This window comes from Lonchura striata, chromosome 12, assembly GCF_050655825.1.
Source record: "Lonchura striata isolate lonStrDom1 chromosome 12, ASM5065582v1, whole genome shotgun sequence".
NCBI classification, from domain to species: Eukaryota; Metazoa; Chordata; class Aves; order Passeriformes; family Estrildidae; genus Lonchura; species Lonchura striata.
The window spans coordinates 16,794,573-16,817,595 of record NC_140714.1 but is presented as its reverse complement, the minus strand read 5'-3'; the positions used below and the strand labels follow the sequence as shown (position 1 = coordinate 16,817,595).

General features: G+C 40.7%; 1 protein-coding gene across 14 annotated transcripts in view; it reads right to left on the bottom strand.

Annotated features, from left to right (window-relative positions):
* The window catches only part of DOCK3 (dedicator of cytokinesis 3), a 184,135-nt gene that overhangs the window by 38,819 nt on the left and 122,293 nt on the right, over positions 1 to 23,023 (bottom strand). For 11 of the 14 annotated variants that reach the window (XM_085590130.1, XM_085590132.1, XM_085590126.1 and 8 more), the window contains 13 exons: positions 22,750 to 22,833; positions 22,305 to 22,405; positions 20,963 to 21,044; positions 16,778 to 16,948; positions 12,657 to 12,849; positions 11,611 to 11,738; positions 10,519 to 10,665; positions 8,420 to 8,518; positions 6,240 to 6,334; positions 4,660 to 4,735; positions 3,679 to 3,779; positions 3,346 to 3,404; positions 1,818 to 1,966 (listed from right to left, as the gene is read on the bottom strand). In XM_085590130.1, the coding sequence (XP_085446256.1) occupies positions 1,818 to 1,966; positions 3,346 to 3,404; positions 3,679 to 3,779; positions 4,660 to 4,735; positions 6,240 to 6,334; positions 8,420 to 8,518; positions 10,519 to 10,665; positions 11,611 to 11,738; positions 12,657 to 12,849; positions 16,778 to 16,948; positions 20,963 to 21,044; positions 22,305 to 22,405; positions 22,750 to 22,833 (1,485 nt within the window). The remainder of the gene's footprint in view (positions 1 to 1,817; positions 1,967 to 3,345; positions 3,405 to 3,678; positions 3,780 to 4,659; positions 4,736 to 6,239; positions 6,335 to 8,419; positions 8,519 to 10,518; positions 10,666 to 11,610; positions 11,739 to 12,656; positions 12,850 to 16,777; positions 16,949 to 20,962; positions 21,045 to 22,304; positions 22,406 to 22,749; positions 22,834 to 23,023) is intronic. The other 3 variants (XM_085590127.1, XM_085590128.1, XM_085590131.1) reach the window with 2 other exon arrangements.

The following is a 23,023-nucleotide window of genomic DNA, read 5'->3' as shown; positions in this document are numbered from 1 at the left end:
AAAGGCTGAAACTATTTGCAGAAATATGGCTTACTTTTATTTAAAGACAAGCATAGTTTGAACATCTCAACATTTTTCAGCTGCCAAATTGCAAAGGAAGTAAAGATGGGAAGGAAAAACAAATCAGCCAGTGGCACACAAATGGACTTGGTGCTCTTGCTGCTGAAATCATTAAATTGAGACCTGATTTCATCCCTGAATCAGACTGTATTGTTATCCAGCCTTGCTGAAAAAATAACCTTGTAAAAACATGAACTACTGAAGAAAATTATAAAAGGGCTTGAAAATGAATTTTCAGGGTTCTTATATTTTCTGGCAAACACCTGAGTATTTAAAAAGTGAAGAGGAGCTCAGAATTAAAAAAAACAACAAAACTCCCTGTGTTTGTGATCTACAGTGACAACAGAAATCAGTAATGTCTTTGTCCAGCTGTCCAGCATTATACTGGAAAGCAAATAACTGCCTGGTTCCAGCAGATAATGTTAATGAGGTCTATTACCTCCTGGAGTATTTAACTATTTATTTAATCACTAATACAGATGATTATTTCATCCTTAACCTTAGAAGGTTACAATATCTGCTTCATAAAACAGTGTGGAAATTTGCTCCACAGGTAATTTAAGAAATATTCTTGGAGCTGTAGTTTAAAATGCATTAATGAGTATAAAAATTAAATGAACATTACAAAGAGTTCATCTTGATAAAGAAAATATAAATAGACCCAGGAACTCGAAGGTGACTGTAGATGCTTATTACTGTAAATTCCAGTGAAAGACTGTCCTATTGTTATGCTAAAACCAGTAAAAAGAGCACTACGATCAAAATGCTATTGCAATAATAAAAATAGTAAATAATAACAATTGTAGCAATCATGGGAGGTGAAGAGGAAGAAAAACAAGCTCCTGGTAATACTTTTCCACACAGCCTATAATAGATCAGGTTATGGGAAAGGTCTGCTATTCTCTTGGAATGATAGATTAGATCTGGCATTTTAATGACTGTGCAAATAACTAATCACATGAATTATGATAATTTAATGGTGATTTACTCCTTCAGAGCACTTCTCTGCAGACACTGGTCCCCAGTATTGCCCCAGCACAATGACAATGAAACACTGTCATCCCAGGATCCAGACCAAACCCATCCTTCATTAGCAATGCTCTGCACTTCAGGGATCTGGTCTGCAGTGGAGAACCTAAGCAATTCTCTGACCATGACTGGGAAACAATGATGAAGATTTCTCTCCCTGATTTGCAATCAGAGCTCACAGCAGGTAGAAACTGCAGAGCTCTTGTTGGACTTAACCCTTCCCAGAGAGCTGCTGCAATTTCTGCAAATGAAAACAGCTACAAAGTCTGTTTCAAGGCATGGTATAATAATTTAATTATACAATACCACTTCCTAGCTGCAAATTGAAGACAGAGAAGCAGAGAGCATTGTTTTCACAAAGACTGGCTAAATCTTTACATCTCCATTTTTGGTTCTCAGTCTGACCCATTTAATGGCTGACTAATAATCTAAGTGAAACCACTGGGAGCAATGATAGCCCAGCACTTGCAAAATTCTTTTCCCCATCTGTGATGTGCTGAACACATCCCTCCTCTTCCCCATGTTCATGGGGAATGCAGTTTGCACTAAACAATCTTGGAGGTTTTGTGATAGTTTTGTGAATCAGGTCTTGAATTTTCTATTTTATATATATCTTTACATGACATATTCACAGTCAGAAACAAAACAAAAAATAGAAACTCCTTGCTTCCAGCTGGACACTGCAGACAGAGAGAGCAAGGAAAGGAGAGCTTGGGAAGTGCCCTGACCTGTTTGAAGTTGCCATTCTTTCTCTGCTCCCAGTCCATCATGTCATGGAAGATTGGGATCATGATATTCCGGACTTCTGGTTGTGGAACAAGTGTAACACCCAGAAAGGGGCCAATCATTCCCGGAATAAAGTGAATTTTGTGCTCACCTGTAACAACACAAAAGAATTGTAATTAAATAAAAGCCTTTGATATCTGTCACTGAGAAAATAGGGAACCCTTGCAATAATGATATTTACATAGTAGTAAACATGAGAGTTACAAAAGCAAACATTATTTTCCTGAAAAGGAATATCAGTATTTGCTTTACACCATTTCTTGCAAAGTCTCTAAGAGCATTTTTAATTTCACTGTTAAAGCCTTCAGCAAAAGATGTCAGTGCTTTTTACTTTGCAAAGGAATTCAAACTGTCAAAAGTAACCCAACTGAAACATACTAACTGGGGGAAAAGAGGCCAGGGTACTTCCAACTCATGAAGATTTCGAAAGGGCTGGTGAGAACAATGGTACTTAATAGAGCACTTCTAGATTTCAAGGAGCTACAGAGCTCTTGGTCCCCACTGCTGTCTTGATGTCCTTGGCTGGGACCAAGTGGATCTTCTGCAGGAGGGACCTGAGGCACTTTGCTGACAACCTCTTCTGAGCCACACTACTGCACTGTTGCAGAGAGAACTCAACAAAGCCTGATCTGAAACAGCATCCAGTGAGAAATGTCTGCATCTACACATCCAAAACTGGCTTCTTGCTTCTCAGCTGAGTTTGTCCAGTTTCTTTTTCTGGGTATTGGATCTCTGTTACCTTGGAGGGCCTTCTATTTTCCACAAAGATCCTTTGAACTGTGACCAGTTCTGGCTGTATCATTTCAGTTGTACAAGACAAATCAGGCTTATTCAGTTTTCTTGCTTCTGTAGTATTCCTGACTGTTGTCTGAACTTGGTCCAGCTTGCCTTACATTTATATTCTTTTGTGCTTTGTTGTTTCTTTTAGCTGTAAAAAGCAGGACTAGGCAAACTAATCTAGAATCAAGTGCACTTAGGGAAAACACTGTGACAGTAATATGGTCCCTCTTCTCTTACTCCAGATTCTTACGTATTTTCTCAGAGATTACAAAATCTCCTTTACTCATAGCATTTTACAGAGAGCTCCCCTTCAGTCGAATATCAGACAACACTTGTCATCTTTGTTTTTTGAATAGCAGCTCCTACCTATATTCCTACACATAAAATGTTTGCATTTGCCTTGGTGAATATTTTGTGGCCACATTATTAAGTTATCCAATCTGACCTTTGTCTGTTCTTTTAGTGATTCACCCCTTCTCATGTCCTTGTATTTGTGATCTCTATTGGCAAACATTTTGTTATTCTCCTCTAGAATACAGTGCAGAAGAGAGTTTTGGTGCGAGAAGTGCTTCTCTCCAGAGAAACAAAGGATTCTGTGATGCCACAAACAACTAAAAATTATTTTAAAATCTGACAGAAACAGGGATTTCCTTTGGCTTTGGTCATCAAGTGAGAGAGGGAGAGGCTTACCCAGGTTCTGCCACATGCTGAAGAGCTCATAGGCCATCATCACTCTCATATCACCATACCTGAGAGAGAACAGAGACACAGCTGCCCAGGGAACAAAACTTGCAAGGCCATGATGTGAAAAAATAATCAAATGGTTAAAAAAATTCAATTCACATCTATGTCAATGTAAGAATATCAAAAAACTTGACTAATCACCGATTGCTATATTGGGAGATCTAGTTATTCATTTCCCAGGCATTTCCACATCCCAGCTTTCATAATAAATCACAGAGACTTCTGGTGGGAAAAGAAGGCTCTTTTTTGAGGTGGGAACCAAACAAAACATATCCTTACTTATCCAGAATCTTCTTCCTCTTAGGTGGTGTGGCATTTTCTAGTTGGAGACTCGGCTGATTTATAAACAAAACTGCCAGGCTGAAGTAAGAGTTCCACACCTGTGACAAGCAAAGGAATTTTGTAACATTACACTCCAAGAGGAAGTTTTAAATAAGTGGAGAAAGACATAGACTCCTTTCTGTAATCAATGGGTAACTTCAGCAACATGTCTCTTACTCTGTAGATACAAATTAACTCTTAAAGGCACAAATAGATTATTTAAACCCTTGTAGGAAGTGAAATTAAAGCCCCCACAAAAGCAATGCCACTGGTTTTTCCTCTTTGCACCAGAGCTGAAGAATTAATAAACTTGGTGATATTAGCAACCTTTAAAATTGTTTTTCTGTAGGTTGAACAGATTTTATCTGTCAAGAATCCCCAGAGATCAAATTATATCATGAATAGGACCTCTGTAATTTGGTCTGTTTTCCCAAAGAGATGAAGTTTTTGCCAGCTTGGTTTGTGCACTTGTCCCTACGTTCATGTCTGGCAGCTCTTCCCAACACTGAACTTGCTGCCCATCTCCAACTACATCAGACACAGTCCCTAGGATTGTGTTCCTCCAGGTTTTGTGTCTTCAGCCAGAGAGACCTCTGGGAGAGGAAGTTCATGAATGCCCCAGCTTCAGGAAAAGCATTGCCTGAGTTTACACTGCATTATCCACCAGACAGCATGCTCCATTAGCCCCATGCTTATGGAATTACTAGTTTCCTTTATGAGGGAATTAATTTTCCTGATTTGATCTTACACTGTATCTGTTCTACCTCCCATCAATTCCAGAGCAGATTCCATTCCTGTCCTTTATCCATTAGGTCATCTTCCTGACAGACACTCTAATAAATGCTGCAAATATCATCAGCTAATGGAGAGGGAAGCTCCTGTTCCTTCGTTACTGCTGGTTTGAAAAGATGTCAGAACATTTTCTGAATCAATTCTTACTTTAAAATCGAAGTCCGTTTCTGTGAAATTCTTATGCAGGGCAGAAGACAAGTACTGAACTGTTGTAACTATGATACTGCAGCCAAAAACAAAGAAAAGAAAACAAAAGAGAACATTTGAATCTGGATACAGCATATTACAGTGGTTGGTGGTGCTAGTTTTACTACAGGTACAGAGAAGTACATTCTTTGTGTAATCTCTGTGGTATTTACACAAGTCACTGTTCTTTTTTTAATGAACAATTTGTACTAATTAATACAAGATTATGAACTTTCACTAATACTGTACCTTCTAGAATTTACACATGAGCATTTAAAATCCTGTCTATTTTGCATGGCTGGGCCATATGACCACCAGGGAAATGGAATAATACACTCCTTTTCCTCCTGTTCTAAGCAGAATGTTTTTTTCCCCAGAGAGAATAACTCAAAAAGTTTGAGCTGTCCTTGTTCTTGTCTATACAATGGTCCTTTATCTCAATCTCATTCAGCTCAACATATTTGTATTTTGCTAATATCTGATTTTGTGTTATTTTTTCTTGGTGACTTACATACACCTTATTGAAAGGCAATGAAGGCACATGAGAGATTCAGGAATTGATAAATGGCATGTAGATAAGGCAACCATAGTATCAAAAGAAGCACATCTCTGATTCACATGCGAGCAATCCTTCAGCAGCACTGCTAAATGTGTCAGTGTAAAGCTTTGTGGCAAAAAGATGCCCAAGGGAACAGGTAACCTGCAGCATCTGAGGGAGCTACTGTTTCAGGTGAATTTCTTTTTTCTTACAGAACTTCATAGAATCTTTACGCTTGAATTACTGAAATCCACTTCTTTCACTTCTCATTAGCAGGGTGGACTCGCAGAGCATTCAGCTCAGCTGAACAGGCAGCCTTGAGGAGCATTTCCATGCTGCTTCCTCAGAGTGGGAACACTCCAGCTGTCCTTCAGCCAGTGGGAATTCCACAGCTAGTTCAGCTAAGGGAACTAGTGGATAATCCCAGCCACCCTGTGTTCAACACTGCTGCTGATCTAAAGGGCACAGTACTTAACCCAGCAGAAGCAAGAAACTGAGATAAAAAGGAGCATTAAAATGGCAGATGAGAACTGAATTGAGAAGGAACTCTGTGTAATGCTTTGGTGTCATGGCTGGGGTTTGCTCCCCCTGTTCCAAAATACCTGAGAGCCTCTCCTTGCTCGGCTACAGAGGGATGTTCATGGGAAGAAAAAGATGTTCAAGGCAGGGAGTCCCTGACAAGGGAGGGAGAGGCTCATGAATAGCCCTTGGTGTGGGGAGCTGGGCTCACCCTGTGTGCTGGAGCTGCTGGGTCACTCAGCCCCTCACCCTCAGGGCAGCTCCTTCAGCTCTGCTTTTAACTCCTGCCTCTGAGAATGCTGCTGGAGTTTAACAAACCCATGAACACTCAGGTTTGGTCTGGAGTGTTAAAACAACAGCAGAATGAGGATGAGTGCTCCAGAATTCCTGGCTTGATCCTCACATCTCAGTCTGAGGAAAATCACTGCCCCCAGGCTATAACAGCCACAGGATGGCAACATTTGATACCTGCTCCTCTACTTACTTGCTGGTGAGCAACCTCATCACCATCCAGTCTCGAGGAAAGACACTCATCTTCATCAGGTTCCGAAACACACAGAAAATCTTCAGGAGGAACTCCTGTCACACAGGGAAAAAAATGTAAAAGTCAGCAGCAGTTGCAAGTGAATCTATTTTCTTGATTGTAAGAAGGACAATTAAGCTAAGTGTGCTCTACTTGAACTTTCTGTTGCAAGGCCATTCACCTGGAAACATGAAAAGCAACACACACTGGAATATGGCTCCATTCCTTTGTTTGAGTCTAATATACAAGTTCCAGCTTCTTTAAAATCTTCACTTCTACAGGTAGATGAAAATCTTCCCTATGTGCATAATTGTATCTGACTTATCATTTTATCACCCAGAGTTCCAGTGTCAATTTGCAGCTATTTTCAAATATACTGGACTCATAATCACTTCTTAATGCATTCATTTTATTAATTTATCTGTCCAAATTTCTTTGGACTTACGTCACAATTTAAGAACTAACCACAACCCCAGCCCAATAAAACTCCCACACAAGCTTTCTAAAATAGTACCAGAAAATCCCATTTCTGGCAATGCACAGCAGCAAAGAGCTCTTCTTAGACACATTCAGCTGGCTGTTTGCTTTCCAAAAAAAAAAAAAATCCCCAAACCTGAAGACATTTCTGTTTTTTGACTACCTGCACCTCCATGCCTATACAGAGCAAGAGCAAAGATCAAACATGACAAATTTTTGGCCTCGCAAACTATGATTTTGTTGTTTTGTTTTCCTTCCAGAAAAAAATCAAAATAGCAGAGAAATTGGTAGACCATGGATGCTTCAAAACCATACCAGCATTATGCCTTAAAGGAGGGTGGGTGATTAATATCTTGGTGCAACTGAGCTCAGAGTAAAACATTAGAAGCTCTTTGACTTTTGGCCTCATTTTGCCCAAAGTGTAACAGTGGTGAATAAAATGCCTTTCCATGCCAGAAATAGTATTGAAAATATTATAACAGCCACATTCTATGGGAGAATAGAGTAATACATAAAATCTTCAGCCTCTCTGGTACTCTTGGAACATACTCAGATTATCAGAGATACAACAGTTCTTTTGGGCATAAAGATAAATTTTAGTTCAATGACCTTTCCACAAGTCTGACATAAGAACTATAGTTTAGATGGCTTTTAAAATAGCTATTAAAATTTATTATGAATTAATTTACCAAATCATTTTCCTGTGAGCCATTTGAAAGTTATCAGAAAGGCAGCAATCTCAGATAACTATCAACCTGAGATACACCAAACCCTGCAACCTAAAGATAAGAATTTTATCATCCCAAATTCATCTCCCTGATTTATTCAGCTTCTCTATATGCACACAAAATATTTCAAAGCTGAAAGTCTATCCAGAAAGGATTCTCACTGCTTCTCCATTCCATATGTTAAGGTAACAGAAGTTCCTATCATATTACATTGTTCTTATTGTGCATATTTGAGTGCCATGCTAAAAAAATTGTTTTAGATAAAAGCTTGTCTTTATTGATAGGATTAGTCTGCCTTTTAAACAGAAGTTGCTGGAGATACTCCTCTTCCCCATTGAAGTTAAGAAGTTCTGCTGGTATGAAATGTGCCATTTCAAAATGTCAGAGGTCTGTGCCCCTCACCAACCCTTGCTGTTCATGGAGAGCCATAATTTAAGCTGATGTTCACAAAGAAGCATGCAGGAAGTGGAGTGGTAAGGTTACAGCTTTCCCAAAAAAGATTTCATCTGCTAGAGACATTTGTAACCCCCAAAAGTCTTGAAATTCTCTTCTGGCATAAAATCAATGTCCTTTGTAAGAAAGCTCCAGTGCATACTGATCGTGTAGCAAAATGCTATACAACAAGTGATTTCACATTCACAGGATTGAAAAGTCCTGTTCCTCTGCCTGTGTTTTATATGTAACAATTACAATATCTTTTATGTCCGATAACATCTATCCTGGGACTTTATTTGCTGTTAAAAAGTTAATTCAGTGCCTTGCGGTCTTAAATGTGTTTTTGCAACACTACACCAATGATTGTAAAAGTGAAAGGAAGGTCCCTGATCAGAATGCCAGTGGATAGGAATGATTAACAGGGCAAGTGATGCTGGAGGGATTCCCCTCTGCTGTCCCATTCTGAGGGAATCACCCTACAAACATCACATCCTTCTGTACCTTCAGTTCATCCTTGCTTTGGAAGTTGTCCAGTAAGTGCTGGAAGTGAGTGTCTGACATCTGACGAAGCAAAGATAAAAGGCAGGAGACATATTCTCCCTGTTGACCAAAGGAGAAACTCTTTCATTCAGACAATCTGAAATTTCACAGGTACAAAGCTTAATCCGGGGGAAGGTATAAAGGGAGGGGTCTGAAATGGCCCCGATGCCTATGAGGGGACAGCTGACATGCACAGAGATTGAAATTACTGCAGGTTAACAGTCCCTGAGTTACTGTTAATACAGGGAAACACCTCCAGGAGGCTCCTCCACAGATGCCAGTTTTAAAGATATTTTAATCAAAGTTGTAGTCTAAACAAAAATAATTTAAAATTATTAATACAGACATTAAAAAGCACCCTCCAAGCATGCAGGTTTTGACAATACCTTTTTCAGGTACTTAATATACAGTGTCTGTCAGAGGCGTGACTGCAGCTCATGCCAATAAACCAGCAGTTATTTGAACTAAGTGACTCTGACCTGTAAAGCAGTGACAGCTTGGGATCAGGCTGGGCTACAGAAGGTGTCTGGAAGCTTGTAAATATATAGCTTATTAGTGTTCACCAAGTTCTGTGCTGTCAAAGCTCCAGTACTGACAGATCTGAAGTCAGATTTCCTGAGCACAGTCTGGGTAAGCCTACATGAGCAACAATTACATTTCTGTAATTCTGCAAAGCAGATGAACCCTAACTAGTTACCACAGCATCCCAAAGTGTTTTCCAAAGAGGAGCTCCCCCATTTTACAAATCTGAAAGCAAAGCACAGAGAAGTTAACCAATCTGTTCAAGAGAACAAGCAAAGTTGTGCCAAAAACATCAGGACTGGGTCTGTTGACTGCCAGTCCCGTGCATAACACTATTTTTTTTTTTTCAACGGAGAAACTAATTTGGAAAATGCACAAATCTAATCCATATCTAATAAGAATCCATATATCACTGTGCTGTGAAATGTAAATTGAGGAGCAAATACAAGGGACTGTGCCTTCCATTTTATTGTTGCTCTAAATGGCTCAAGCATATACCCAAAAGCTTTGACATGGGTTGTTGCAAGAAACTTTCCAGGGCTGTACTTCACTAGGAAGAAAGATGTGCTCTTCTGTGTGAGCTGGCATGTGGGAAACAGCAGTAAGTCAAATGGCAGCAGTAAAAGGAAACTCAGCTATTACTGGACATTTGCAAGCCAGTGCCTTTCTTCTGTATCAAAGCACATCTCATTAACTGAGCTAACAAGGAAAGATCCAACCTTCTCTCTTGTGTGAGAAGTGCACCTTAGTGCACATCTGCCCCCCACAGCACTGCTGAGGTTTCAGCCATTTGCTAGAAAAACAAGTCTAAAAAAAGGATGTTCTGAACAGCAACTTAACATCCTCCATTGTGCAAAAGCTGCATTAGAGACTCTGACAAACAAAAATAGGCCAAAATAGGCTAGAATAGAAAAGGGCAGAAATCCAGGAAAGAAGAAGGCTGAACAGCAAAATTATATTCTTTTTCTTCTCTTCCACTGCAAATTATTTTTTTTTCCCTGTGGCTAAGGTTGGCAGCCTGGGTAAAGTGGTGGCTTCCCCCACCAAGCTCAACAGCTCATTTGACTCAGTGTCTCTTAATTTTTTTTGAAGAAGTATGTTGTGTTTCATTTACATGAAATAATCAGTGACCCTGGGCAGAAGCTCTCCAGGGTGTTGAATAAAGGGATTTAACCACAGAGCACTGTCATAGTTTTGGGGATCACAGCCTGATATTCATTACAGCCCTTGGTGATATCACCTTAGGGATGAAGCCCCAGGCAATTCCCTAGTACCTCAAGTCTTAAGTAATAACTCTCAATCACAGCTGTAAAGACAAACAAGAAAATAACCTGGAAATCCACTAAAGCTTCCTGAGCTCCACTGCTTCCTGCAGCCCTAGTGCAAGGAGGAATAAATGGGTTTGTGGCTTATTAAGGGAAAGAGACAAAGCCCTGGGCATTCATGCAGCAGAGATGATGATGAGGTGCCAGTGGTGGTGAGGGACTGAACCAGAGGTTAGAGAAGCAGGAAATAGAAACTGATTGTTAGTTACTAACAGTGATTTCTGCTGTGCACTGCGGGCAGCGCTGCCCTCTTACCGCCTCCTGAGACTGCGATTTACTCATGATTGTGAGCAGAGTTTGTAACAGCACGTCCAGGAGGCTCTCCACCATCATCTCAACCTCCTCCACGACATCTCCCTCCTACAGCAAGTGGTGAGCAAACACAGTTAGGAACTGGAGAGATGGAACTGGTAAAGACAGTTCTGCTGAGTCAGCCATAGCACAGGCTCCCTGGCACAGAGAGCTCTGTAACAGGCTCACAGAAGGACAATCAAAGTCCTCATTGTACCACATCCTGTTGTTCTGTCTGTGTGTGTTACCTTGACAGTCTCTGACGGAAACATTCAGCGTCACAGCCATAAAGGTTAGTCTATAATCAAAGGTCTAGAACACAACAGGAGCAGATTATGTTCAGGAACCTTTACTCCATGGCAGTACTATTTTAGCTTATTTCCATGATGCCTTTCATCTCATTCCTTCCACACAGAACCATGACTTGTAATTGGAAATACACATTGGTATGAATTATATTTAGCACCATGAGCTTCCTACTTTAGTCAGGTGGGGAAACTTCACCACCCCCTCTTTGTGAGCATTGCTTTACATGATCTAGTTACCATTTGAGATGAGAGTATTATGACCATCAAAGCTGGGTGTTGAAACTCAGCAGCAGTTTCCAGAACTAAGTGGGAATTCATTGATTGGATAATTTTAGAGTATTCTTTTAATGTGAACCACAAAGTGCTAGTTACTGTCTCTGGCAGAACTGAAAGTATTTGAGCTATGTAGAACTTTTAAACTCTACTGACATCTAAGTTCTGGGCTTCCATGAAGAAAATTAAACAGTGTCAAAGCTGGTGAGGGTGTATGTGATCCCCCCTCCTAACAGCAAGCACACTGTGTAATCGGGATGCTCTGAGTCACACACAGAGCCAGACTCTCATTTCACATGTTCTCCTGTTACAGCACAATCTTGTTTTTAAAAGGTTCTTTGAAAAACCTGTATTAACCTATAAAAATTTCTCACTCTTCATTTTACTAAATCAGTGGTGCAAATAAAAAATTTAAATAATGTAGCAGATTTACCAAAGAACTGGTCTTGATTATGGAGAAGATACTACTGAGGATCCCAGAGCAGATAAGCAGCTCCTTCTGCTGTCGTAGGTGAAGGTGAATGTGGTGAAGGACTACAGGCAGCAGGATGCGCCGGGACTCTGAACAAAGGAAAATCATTACAAATGTAAGGAAAGAAAATATTTACAAACAATTACAGTGGATGGTTTCAACAAAATTCTGTGGTGTTATTATTCTCACCTTGTACTGAGTGCAATGATTTAAATGCACTAATTTGAGGTTCTCACTACAGGAAAGAGAAACCCAGTGGAGCTTTCTATCTTCCACTTTACCTTCATAATTTCTTTCATTCAGACCTTTATGTATGAAATACACTCACAATCTTCAGCCATTTTCCACTGAGTTCTTAAAGATTTTTAAAAATTCTCTTTAAAGTATATGTAAGCAATAATATATTTAAGTAGACTTTTAAGAATTAAAGAGTTACTAATGTGTTGAGCTAAAGAAATATCAAAGTTACAGCAGAAAGAATAAAGATACTTTAATGCAATGTGGTGGGTTTCTCACACAACTATCCCCCCTGCTTCTCAGGCATAAGCTGGCTGGAAAGGAGGTTTTTTTCCTGTCCATGGTAAGACCAATATAAAATGTAAAGTGAGATTTGGCAGTTTTAATAATTAACTAATTTTTTAATGTAATGTATATTAATCAACCTTAGTAACTATGATGGATTTATAAACATTTCCTACCACAGTGAAACTTGTAAAGTATTTGTATTGAACAGAATTAACAGAATTACTGAATATTCTGAGTCGGGACAAACAAGGATCATGGAATCCAGCGCTGAAGTGAAAGCCCTTGGGAAAAGAGGGATCGAACCCACAATGTTGGCTTTATTAGCACCCTGCTCCAACCAGCTGAGCGAATGAATACATTTATCAATGACGCTGCCAAGAGAAAGAGCCACCAACATTACTGGCGTTCAGCAGGGAATTATTTGCAACAAAGCCACTGCAAAAGCACCCAGGGTGCTGCTGCCCCCAGTGAGCCCGGCTCACCTGAGAAGGAGAAGAGGCGGCTGTCCACCGTGCGGGCGATGGACTGGAGCTTCACCACGTCCATGGACTGGCCGATGTGCACCGTGCTGGGCATGCTGCCCAGCGTGCCCCGCACGAACTCCGCCACCTCCTGCACCGTGAACATCTGCAGCAGCTCGTCGAAGATGGCGGGGAACGAGTTCAGCAGGGCAGCCTGCGGGTACAGGAGGGAGCTCAGCTCCTGCGGTTCCCCACCTGCAGCTCAGTGCAGTGAGGTGGGAACAACAGGAACACTGAACGAAGGGGCTGCACGAGGCTACCACAGACTGTGCTATGGCTGGTGCTCATGGTTTGTGGTACCTGGAGCTCAGAGTGAACAAGTCACATGGAGCATAGAAAAATCAAGTACTGCTGCAATAGTGAATCTTAGGATGAGTAGAGCACATAGATCTAGCTTCAAAAAGCTGTATTTTAGAAGACAGCTTATAAAACAGAAGAAAAATTGAGATAGACTATATAGTTCATTTTTGTTGATTTACTTTTCTCAAGTAATACAACACTTGCTTCTGATTAGAGAGTTCTATACCAATTGTTTGTACTAAGCAACTACCCTAAGACAGTTAGAACTCTTCAGAAAATATTCTGAAGTGAAGAACCTGCTGACAGACCCTTAACCAGCTCTGCCATGTGACATTCCAGGATTTCTGCAGCAGGGGTGGGGTGTGAGTCCACGTGAAAGAGGCATCACATCATGCGAGTGTGCATGTGATTCTTGCAGTAACAGGTATTTGCAGTAAGCTGGAACTATCCTTGAAAGTGCTTCTTGAATGCAGAAATGGTGTCAGCACAACACCAACAAAAACCTCTTCATGTCTCATTTCCTATTCTTCAATTAAGTTTTTTGCAAGAGTAGAAAATTCCATGCACCACCCCATGCTCAAGTTCTACACACTGGTGTCCTATCAAACAACTGCCACCACTTCTAATGTTTTAAAATTCTTCCCTTCCTCTACATCCTACCCAAGCTTCACACCTGCTTCCTCATTGTAACTATTTTAATTCCCAGATGGTTGCTTTCTTGAGTCAGCCTCACCTCCAGTCTTCCCTTCCTGCCATTCCCACCTCTCTTCCCTGAAGCTCTCCACACAAACCCCTCAGTGATTTCCTGCACAAGTTCAGATTTACCAGACTTCACTGCAGATCTCTGTTCAGCTTTGCCCTTCCAGAGTCTCACCACTGCCAGTATTTCCTTTTCCTCAGAGATATTTTGTTTTCTCATTGCATAAACATTTCTTTATCTCTTCCATACTGACATGACTCTCCTAATCCATATAATCCCAGCCTCCTTCTTTGCCAAGTCTTTTTTCCTTCAACAGTGAAATCTATTTAATAGTATTTGAGCAAAATCAAGTTATTTGTACAACTAACATGGTAGAGCTCATTAAATTATTCTGAATATAAATCTACCTCCTCCTTCCACTCGTTCTCTCTCAAAATCTTATTTCTTACAATCAACTCAGATTCCACAACCCCCATAAGGCCTCCTTAGGTGTTGTCACCTATTTGCTCCTGCATACCTACAGTGTACTAACAGAATAAATAAGTATAAATTGTTTTACTAGCTCCTGGTACTCTTGGAAGGCAGTAACAAATCCAGTAACAAATCCAGCCACAAATCCAGTCACTGTCTTTATCTTTGGGGTAATACAAGTGAAATTACAATATTGGCCTAACAAATCCTTACAGGAGTTTTCCTAAACTTTCTGTTACTTTTAAAGCAGAAGGATTTCTGTATAACCCTTAGCAATCCAAGGTTAGGAATGGGATCTCTGCAGGAAGATTTGGAGCTGTCCTGAGGCAACATAATTTCAACAGTTCCTTGAAGGGTCCCATTATTGCTCAACACCCTAAAATATGCTGGAACATTACTCATGTCAAACTAATTGCCTGGGAGGAAGGAAATCAGTTTTACTCTCATTGCTGGAAAAAACGGAGATACTGAGATCTGTCACGTATCCTCGAGAAGAGGACAAGTGTGAGGGAAATTATGTTTGCCAGGGCCTTGAGCATTTCTGTGGGTATATATATATACAATATAACTATTGTCCAGATTTCCAGAACTAATAATCAAATAAGAAACAAATGCTTGGCTCCCCTGAACAATTTGACTTATATAATCCTGAGTACACCCTCCGTACTGTCTTTCTGGAGTGTGGAGGCTATAAACTGGTCCGTGAGTAACTGAAATATTCCACATCTCCAAGATTTAAAGTACCGGCCACTTAAACATCAAACTCTAGTTTATATGCAGGAAGAGTGTTTGGGGTAGGGAAAGGAGAGTAACTGGGAACATCCACAATGAAACACTGGAGCAGTCCTGGGGATCATTACTTACAGAATTAAATGTCGGCCTTGTTGTGCCCCCACATTTTTGTGGGGCACCTGTCCCGGCTCCGCTCGCCTGCCCTCCAGGCTGGGGGGCCTACGGGGCAATGGGATCAGGGGGCAACACAGTGGCAAGGGGGAAACAAAAAGTAAACTTTTCAAAGATTCAACAAGGACAGGCTTTACAAATTACAAAAGTCCAAAGTAAGAAATACCACAGTGAGAGAAAGGAAGAAAAAAACTGAGAAAAAAACGAAAAAAAGGAAAATCCCCCAACCTCAAAGTGTCTCTCCTTCTCTATTTGCAACCAACACAACTAGAAAATATTCAGCAGATACTGCTTCTATTCACCATCACTTTGTCTGCAAAATTCTGTGCACTGATTTCTCTTGTTCCTGGCTCATCTTATTATACCCACTAATGGGTGATTAAATAAAACATTAGAGCAGCTGTTCTCAAATCTTTCAGAGCAGCTCCTTAAGAAAGGGATCACTCCACTGGCAGCTTCCTGAACCAGCAGAGTCACTACTTGGCTGCAATGTTCACAGCAGCTGCTTCTTTTGCAAAATACAGCAGGTGTTCCAAACATCTGTAATTCTGCCTTAGTGATTACAAACAACCTTCCCATTAACCAGGAAGATCTGTGTACTCCATTCTGACATTCTCTGAGCAGAGGCATCAAACAGCATGTTTGATATTTAAAATTTAAATGCAGCAGTATGTAATGCAGTATAGTGGCCTTTAAAACTGAACCCAAAACTCAGCAGCATCCTTACTTACTTCAAGTATTGTCTTCAGCCCACATGGAATCTTCATGAAGTCCCCTGGGCCATATTTAATGATGCATTAAATATGAGTATGGACATCACAACATGTTTGTGGTCAGACTGCACATGTTTCTGACTGTAATTTTAGTTGGAATTGTTCACATGAGTGCAAATACATCAGTTGAACTTCCCACTGTAATGCTGCTGTGACTGTAAGTATTGATCTGAAGTACTATAATGAAGGATTTAGAAATTCTTGAGGCCAACTGTTGCATACAAGTTGTATATTGTAAAAGAAAGGCGTTATAAAATCAGGCCTTGCTCTGCTAAATTACCAGCTGGCCTGTTATTTCTTCTAAGTGCAGCTAGCTAACTTCCCATGTGAAAAATCATAAGAGTGAAAGCAGTTAACACAACAAGCTATTCTGGTAAGAAAACCATTTGCACCTGTTCCAAACAAGAAACCTGTCCCATAAGAATCACTGAAGAAAATATGTAAACTAGCCACATATAGAGAGATTTGATAGATGTACACCCTAGCCATTTACCCACGAATAAACTGAGTGTCAGTATATTGCTGACCAATTAGGTTTAACACAATGCCTTCTGATATTTCCTACAAAAATGAACTATGTAAATAAAGGATGGGCTTTTCCTGCATGAAGAAACTGAGTCCCATGTGCTTTGTTGCAACACCCAATTATAAGACACAGGAATGAGGAAGACTTGAAAACACAGTTTACTTTTCTGAACAGCAAAAATTGCATTCTCATGTGAGAAATCACTTCCTCCTGGAGTGCCCCCAGTCCAGCTCACCTGTGCAAAACTCCTGTCTAATGCCATTAATGGGTGTCTTGTTTTCCAGCATCAGCAGCTTGTTGTGGGGGCAAACTCCCCTGACCTGCATTTCACCCCATGTGCCCACACCTCCTACCCGCGCAGGAACAGCTGCCTTGTGGTTTGCCAGTGGGAGTGGAGGAAATAGCAAACCTGTGTGAAGATGAGAGTCTCAGAGCTCCTGCTGTCCAAGCTGAGCACAAATCTGATGGACTGGAAAAGCTCCTGGATGCTGGAGCGGAACTGCTCCTCCTCCATTCCACAAGTAGCTCTGGAGTAAAGGATCCGAGATTGGACAATGAACTTGAAAAGATATTCCAAGGCCTTAAGGAGCAGGAGAGGAAGGAGAGCAAGACAGAGAAAAAGAGAGAAAGAAAAATAAAGGAGCTTTAAAGAGAACCAGGAAAGACTCTACATGCATAATAACTAAATTCTTGAGCTTTAGAAAGGAGAATGAAAAACAGGCTTTATAAGTTACATAATTCAGCTAAGAAAGAGCTTCTCTTAGGCAAGTACCCATTCTCAACCAATAATCTTTGTTACTTGCATGTCCCACTAACAGAAAAATTACGCATTTACATCAAGGAGACAAATCGGAGTTACATAATTTGAGGAAAATTTTGGTCAAGGTAAAAAAGTTCTGGTTTTCTCATGACTTGGCACAATGAAGTGTCTGAAGAAGCTATTCTGTTTTCTTTCAAAATTTTTTAAGTGGCATTATTTAGAACTGCACTGATTTGGCAGCAGTGCCCATGAAGAAGACACATTGTTCTGAGCAGCTGTAACAAGTCACTGCCCTATCATCAGTTCTGAAACACCAGCCCAGCAAGGTGACACTTCACACAGTTCCTTGATACTGACTGTGCACAACTGGCAATGCCAGAGTGTACCAAATATCAGGGACATCACTCCTGTGAGTACTTAACAGGATTCACCAGCAAAGCAGGATTGAGGGAAGACATAATTCATGTTTTGATAATATCCTCAAAACCCAGCACAGGAAAACAACAGGCTGGAGATTCAGCAATCACAGGCTGTATAGAAATCTTAGTAATATTTCACTGTATTCCATGGAAAATATTCTTGTCTCACTTCAATGTTGGGAAACTGGAAGTTAATTCAAATACAAGTTTTGCTCCCAAGAGATATTTTTGCACCCATAAGAGTCCCTCACTGAACCACCACACAACATGCACAAGTATGCAATGCTATGTTGTAAGCTTTAGAATGCCACAGCTTTAAGGATATAGAATGGGAATGTGAAATTCCTCATAAAGCCATCATGGATTTCAAAATGCCATTGACGCTTACAGCCTTTCCCCCCCACTAGAAATGATGGCAACTTTGGTAATTAGCAGTTATTATTTATACTTCTGTACTAAACCATCTCCCAGTGAAGCTTCCCTACACCAGAGAACTTCTTCAGGAAGTATCAGCTGTGTTCCCAACTCCTTTCCAGACAAAGGCCACTTGGTTCCCAGTCAGCTCTCCAAGGCTGACAGCCCTGTGCCAACACCAAACCCAGCACATGCAGCGCTCGTAGGAGCTGCTTTAGGCCTTCAGTACACACAACCATGGTTCTCATCTGAAGGCTCGTAACTTCAATGTAAGGATTACGTTTTGCAGTGAATCAGAGCATTTGTGTGTGGATCTCCACAATTCCCTGTGGAAGGTGAGATAGCAGGGCTCAGAACACTGTAGTTCTTTAGCACAGACAATGAGCCCACACAGGCAGTGAACCAAAGGTTTCCCAGTATTTGCACACGTGGCTCGGATGCTAAAAACACAAACCAAGTCTTGGTAGCACAAGTCAGCACCAGGACCAACTTTGGTTCTTGCTACCTACAGCATCACAAATATGATGTGTATTTGTGCCTAAAGACATACAAATGTACTGAGATAAAACCCCAGCCTTCAGTGATGTTTGCATCATATAAAGGCTCAGTGTCAAATTGAAGAAGGTCCCTTACCAACACAGTCTGTGTGCAGGTTCATGTAACACATGAGCACCTCTGCCCTGTGACCAGCAGGGAAGACTCAGGGAAAACCTCCTGAGGGAGAAAATCCCTTGCTGTTGGTTCCTTAATCTAGGCAAAACCCACATACAGTTCTGCTGGAAGATAACTGAAGCTGGAAGGGCATTTCCTTGACACAGTTCCTTAGTTCTTAATTTCCTCAGGGACAGCAAAACTGGCTGTGAAGCCATTCATGGACACTTGGTTACACAAATCCCCTGGGAGGCACAGGCAGCTGTTCCTGGATGGAGCTTTGTATAGGGCACAATAAAGGAGCGTGATGCTGTGTTCTAGGTAGAAATGTCCTTTCAGTTACAGCTTCTCCAAGTTGCACAGAAGGTTTTGAAAATTAAGAGCAGTCTTGAGGGAGGTAAAAAATTTTAGAAGTCCTCTAGAACTCTCTTTGCTAATGCCAGGGTTGGAAATCAGAATCCTATGAGACATCTGCGTGTCCATCACGAATGTACATAAGCAGTCAGGAGTTGTAAGAGTGCAGAGTATTTCAGCACCAGCTTTAGGGCACTACACTGAACAGATAATTCAGGGGAAAAGGGATATAGAGCTATCCTGTTTCCTCAGTCAAAGTACTTCTAATGCAAGGAGTGTGGTGAACACATCAAAACCACAGAAATCCCTAGCAGTAGAATCTGGTACTAGTAACGACACATTAGCAATGAGAATGTCTTTGGTACAAACTTGCTCCAAATGCCTGAATTAAAATCTGGAAACAAAGAAGGAAATCAATCACTTCACTGTAATGGGAGAAGATAAAGACCTGAATTTGGGCCTGCAAAAGATACCTGCAAAGGCAACTGTCTGAATAAGATGTGACAGCAGTGTGGGTGGCAGAGGATGTGCTGTCAGGTCTGCACAAACTCTGCTTGTAATTTTAATTCCTGTGCTTGGAAAGGCTTGGGCTGTCAGGTCTGCAAACTGACCTCCCTCACAGAGGGAACAGCCACATTCCAGGCCAGCACTTGAGAGCCTGGGTAAGCAAAGAGCTACACTGGAGGCTGAGACACAAGGTACCATATTCACAAACTGACTTCCCTAACCCCAGCTGCTGAAAGACATTCCAGCATTCCTGTCATTACTATTTCCAAACAGGACTGCTATGAGGTTCAAAAAAGAATCACATAGGAACAATATCCTACATCTCTGTTGCCCTGCATAAAGCACTAATGAGTGGTCTGAGAGAAAAGAAAACCTCCTCAAAGTCATTTCAGCTGGAGATCTTCCTCTTATCTCATAGCTTTAATAGCTTTTTTCTCAATTAAAAAAAAAAAGGAAAGATAATGATAAAAAAAAGGATTGAGAAAGTTCCTAATTCCTTGAAAAGGCATCTTTTACCTATTTTTACCATTCCATATGAATCTGTGGTTGAAAATTCCAAAGAAGATGTTCTTAAGAATGTCAATATCTACAAAGCCAAAACAAGTACTGGTGTAATGCCCTTGTATTACCTGAATAGGATTTTAGCAGGGGATGTGGAAAGTGAGAGGATGACACTGGCAGTGTCTTTCACCTGGAAGAGGTTACACCTATTTGAACTGACAAGTGACAAAATCCAAGTGCTGATCACTGCCACTGCTTCCAGTTCTCCAAGTGCCCGGGCTCAGGTGTTAGGACACCAGTCCCCTTGGAGGCAGAAGGTGCAGGTGGGCATTCACTCAAAGAAAAAACATTTTCCTGCAAATGTTGGCATCTTGTATTTATGCACTTGACACACTGACTTCCACGCTTACTAATACACATGGTAAAATGACTATTTATTCTCTGATTTCTCTGCAATAGCACCAAAACATTCCTGATGTTTCTCACAGCTGTGCCTCCCTGGGACGTCATGCTTCCATCACAGAACCATAGGTCAGGTCCTGTGCTACTTCTGAGGATTTTCATCCAGTTAAAAACTCATTTATCTGCTGCTTAAAATACTCCAGGACTTCAACCTGTGGTACAATGGAGCTGTGTCACAGCCAGAAATGAAGAGTGAAAGTTTGATCCATAGCACCCATGCCTGATACACTCAAAACTACTGCTGCTTGGAGGGCAAGGTGTAGCCCACATCAATGGAGTATTTATGCACTGGCCATGGATGTAAGTCCCACTTAAATTCTCCACACTGTTGCAAAAGGGCTTAAAGGGACTTAATTCTTTCAATTTTTTTCAGCACAATCTCCTCCTAAAACTAAAACTGTGGCTATATATTAAAAAATCTGGTTAAACAATTATAGGAAAGCAGTGTCACACTACCCTTGATTCCATGTACAGCTTTCCCAGCCCCTCTGTGGCCCCAGAGGAAGCAGTGCTCCCTTATACCTACTCTCATTGCCTCCTGGATGTGGTCCTGGCGCACCAGCTCGGCCGAGCGGTCCATGTACCACTTCAGACAGCGGATCAGCTCCCTGCGGGGACAGCGAAGAGCAACCTTCAGCACCAGCTCTCACAGGCAAACATTTCCATTCTAGGGAGAGATCTCTAAACCAGTCTCATTTCTCTTTACTTCAGTGGTCAGTTACTGCTGTCCTTGATACTGAATTTACATAGTATTCACATTTATTTAAGTTTTAAAACCAGAAAATTATTTCTTCTCTGTAATTGACTTGGAGGAACATGAGGAACACTAAGAGCACATAAATAAGATGTTATTAGAAAGATAGCTTTGATAAGCTATGGTTCTAAGAACAAAATATACATTTGTTTTAACAAGAAATCCCAGCTCTCAACTTAGTAAGAAGCTTTTAGAAACTGAAATCACAAAGAAAATACCTGCATCTATTTTGCTAAGTACACGAGACCATCTGGACTAACCTACAAAACTGTATTAAACCCATGTTTTATTTCAGACATCAGATTACCAAAAAATATTTGTTTTGTCTGAAAGAGGTCCTAATTAACACAAAGCAGAACACCTTTTTACCCTCTGAACATGACTATGCCTTCCAGTGTTGTATGCTATCTATGGAGTTTTACCTGCCATTGATAGAGTATTTTTTAAACTTATGTTAATTACACAAAAATGTGAATTGCTTAAAATAATCAAAGGAAATTATTAGCTGTTTTTTATAGTTTACTGTGGCCAAAGACAGAATATACTCAGATATACAGAAGCAATGGTCTAAAAGAAAAACCCAAAACCTGAAGGGTAACTGCTTTCAATAAGTCTGTCTCATTCTCTTATGCAAAACTTTTTTGAATACCAGAATATAAGGCAGAATCAAAGTAATAGTGAAATTTAAATTTCTGATCCACTGAAATTAAATTGTAACCAAATAGAACAACTTATGTGAATATCTGTTTACTTTAGAAGTTACAATTAGTTCTCTAAGCTTTCACACAAGTCATGTATCCCACCATACTTAAGACGAGTAATGCATTTGCTCTTGGGAGCTCATTTGTATAGACTACAGACTGATGATTAAAAAAAAAAAAAAAAAAAAAAAAGAAGAAAGATTTGCCAGATTTGCCAGTCCAGAAGGGAAAGAGAAATGCCCAACCATGCTCAGCCACTGGTGACATTTGGCAGCTTTTCCCTACGGCTGTGCTTCCAGGTTGAGTAGCTCTGCTTCTGGGGACACTGCTGCCAGAAAGTTTGTGATCCTGGTGGTGCCACCATTCCCAAGCTTGGTGATGCCACCTCTCAAAGGGGGGAACACAAGACCTACTTGTAAGCCAGAGCTCCTGCAAAATGCTTCTGGATGTAGGTGTCCATCACGGGGCGGAAGTGGAAGTACTTGCTGTCACGGAGCAGGTTGATGATGAACACCTGGGGACACAGAGACAGGAACCCAACTCAAGGAATTGCACATTGCTGCCAAGTGTCTACAAACAAGTGACCCAAGGTAAGGAGCATTCAAATACATGAGCTGCTTTAAACAGTTGCTGCTGTGTTATCAAGTATTGTTGGTTGCTTCTCCCACATGACAGTAAATACTGCTGGCCCCTGCATGTGCTGAACTCAGCCTGCCCTGCTCACCCAAGACCATTACAGAAAGCATGGCTGGATCCAGCTGAGCATTTCATATTTGACAGGAGTACAGTACTAGTAACATGATCATAAGAAACTTAAAACTCACTGAGCATGAGATAAATAACAATCCAGCAGCTTACCAGAGACTGAAAGACCAGCAGACCATATTTCTCTGTGTTGTCATCCAAAACTACAAACAACGTGTCCAGAATATCTTGTAGGAACTAAAATGACATGAACAAAGAATTTCAACTTAAACTGTATTCAAAAGGTTATTTCTCCCCTGCTTTAATTAGTTCATACATGTTAATATCATTGTGAAACACCTGCCAGGGATAAATCACTTCAGGTTCACCCATATGATGTGATATATTTTAATTTGATTTTACAAAGAAAAATTTTTCTCTTTATTCT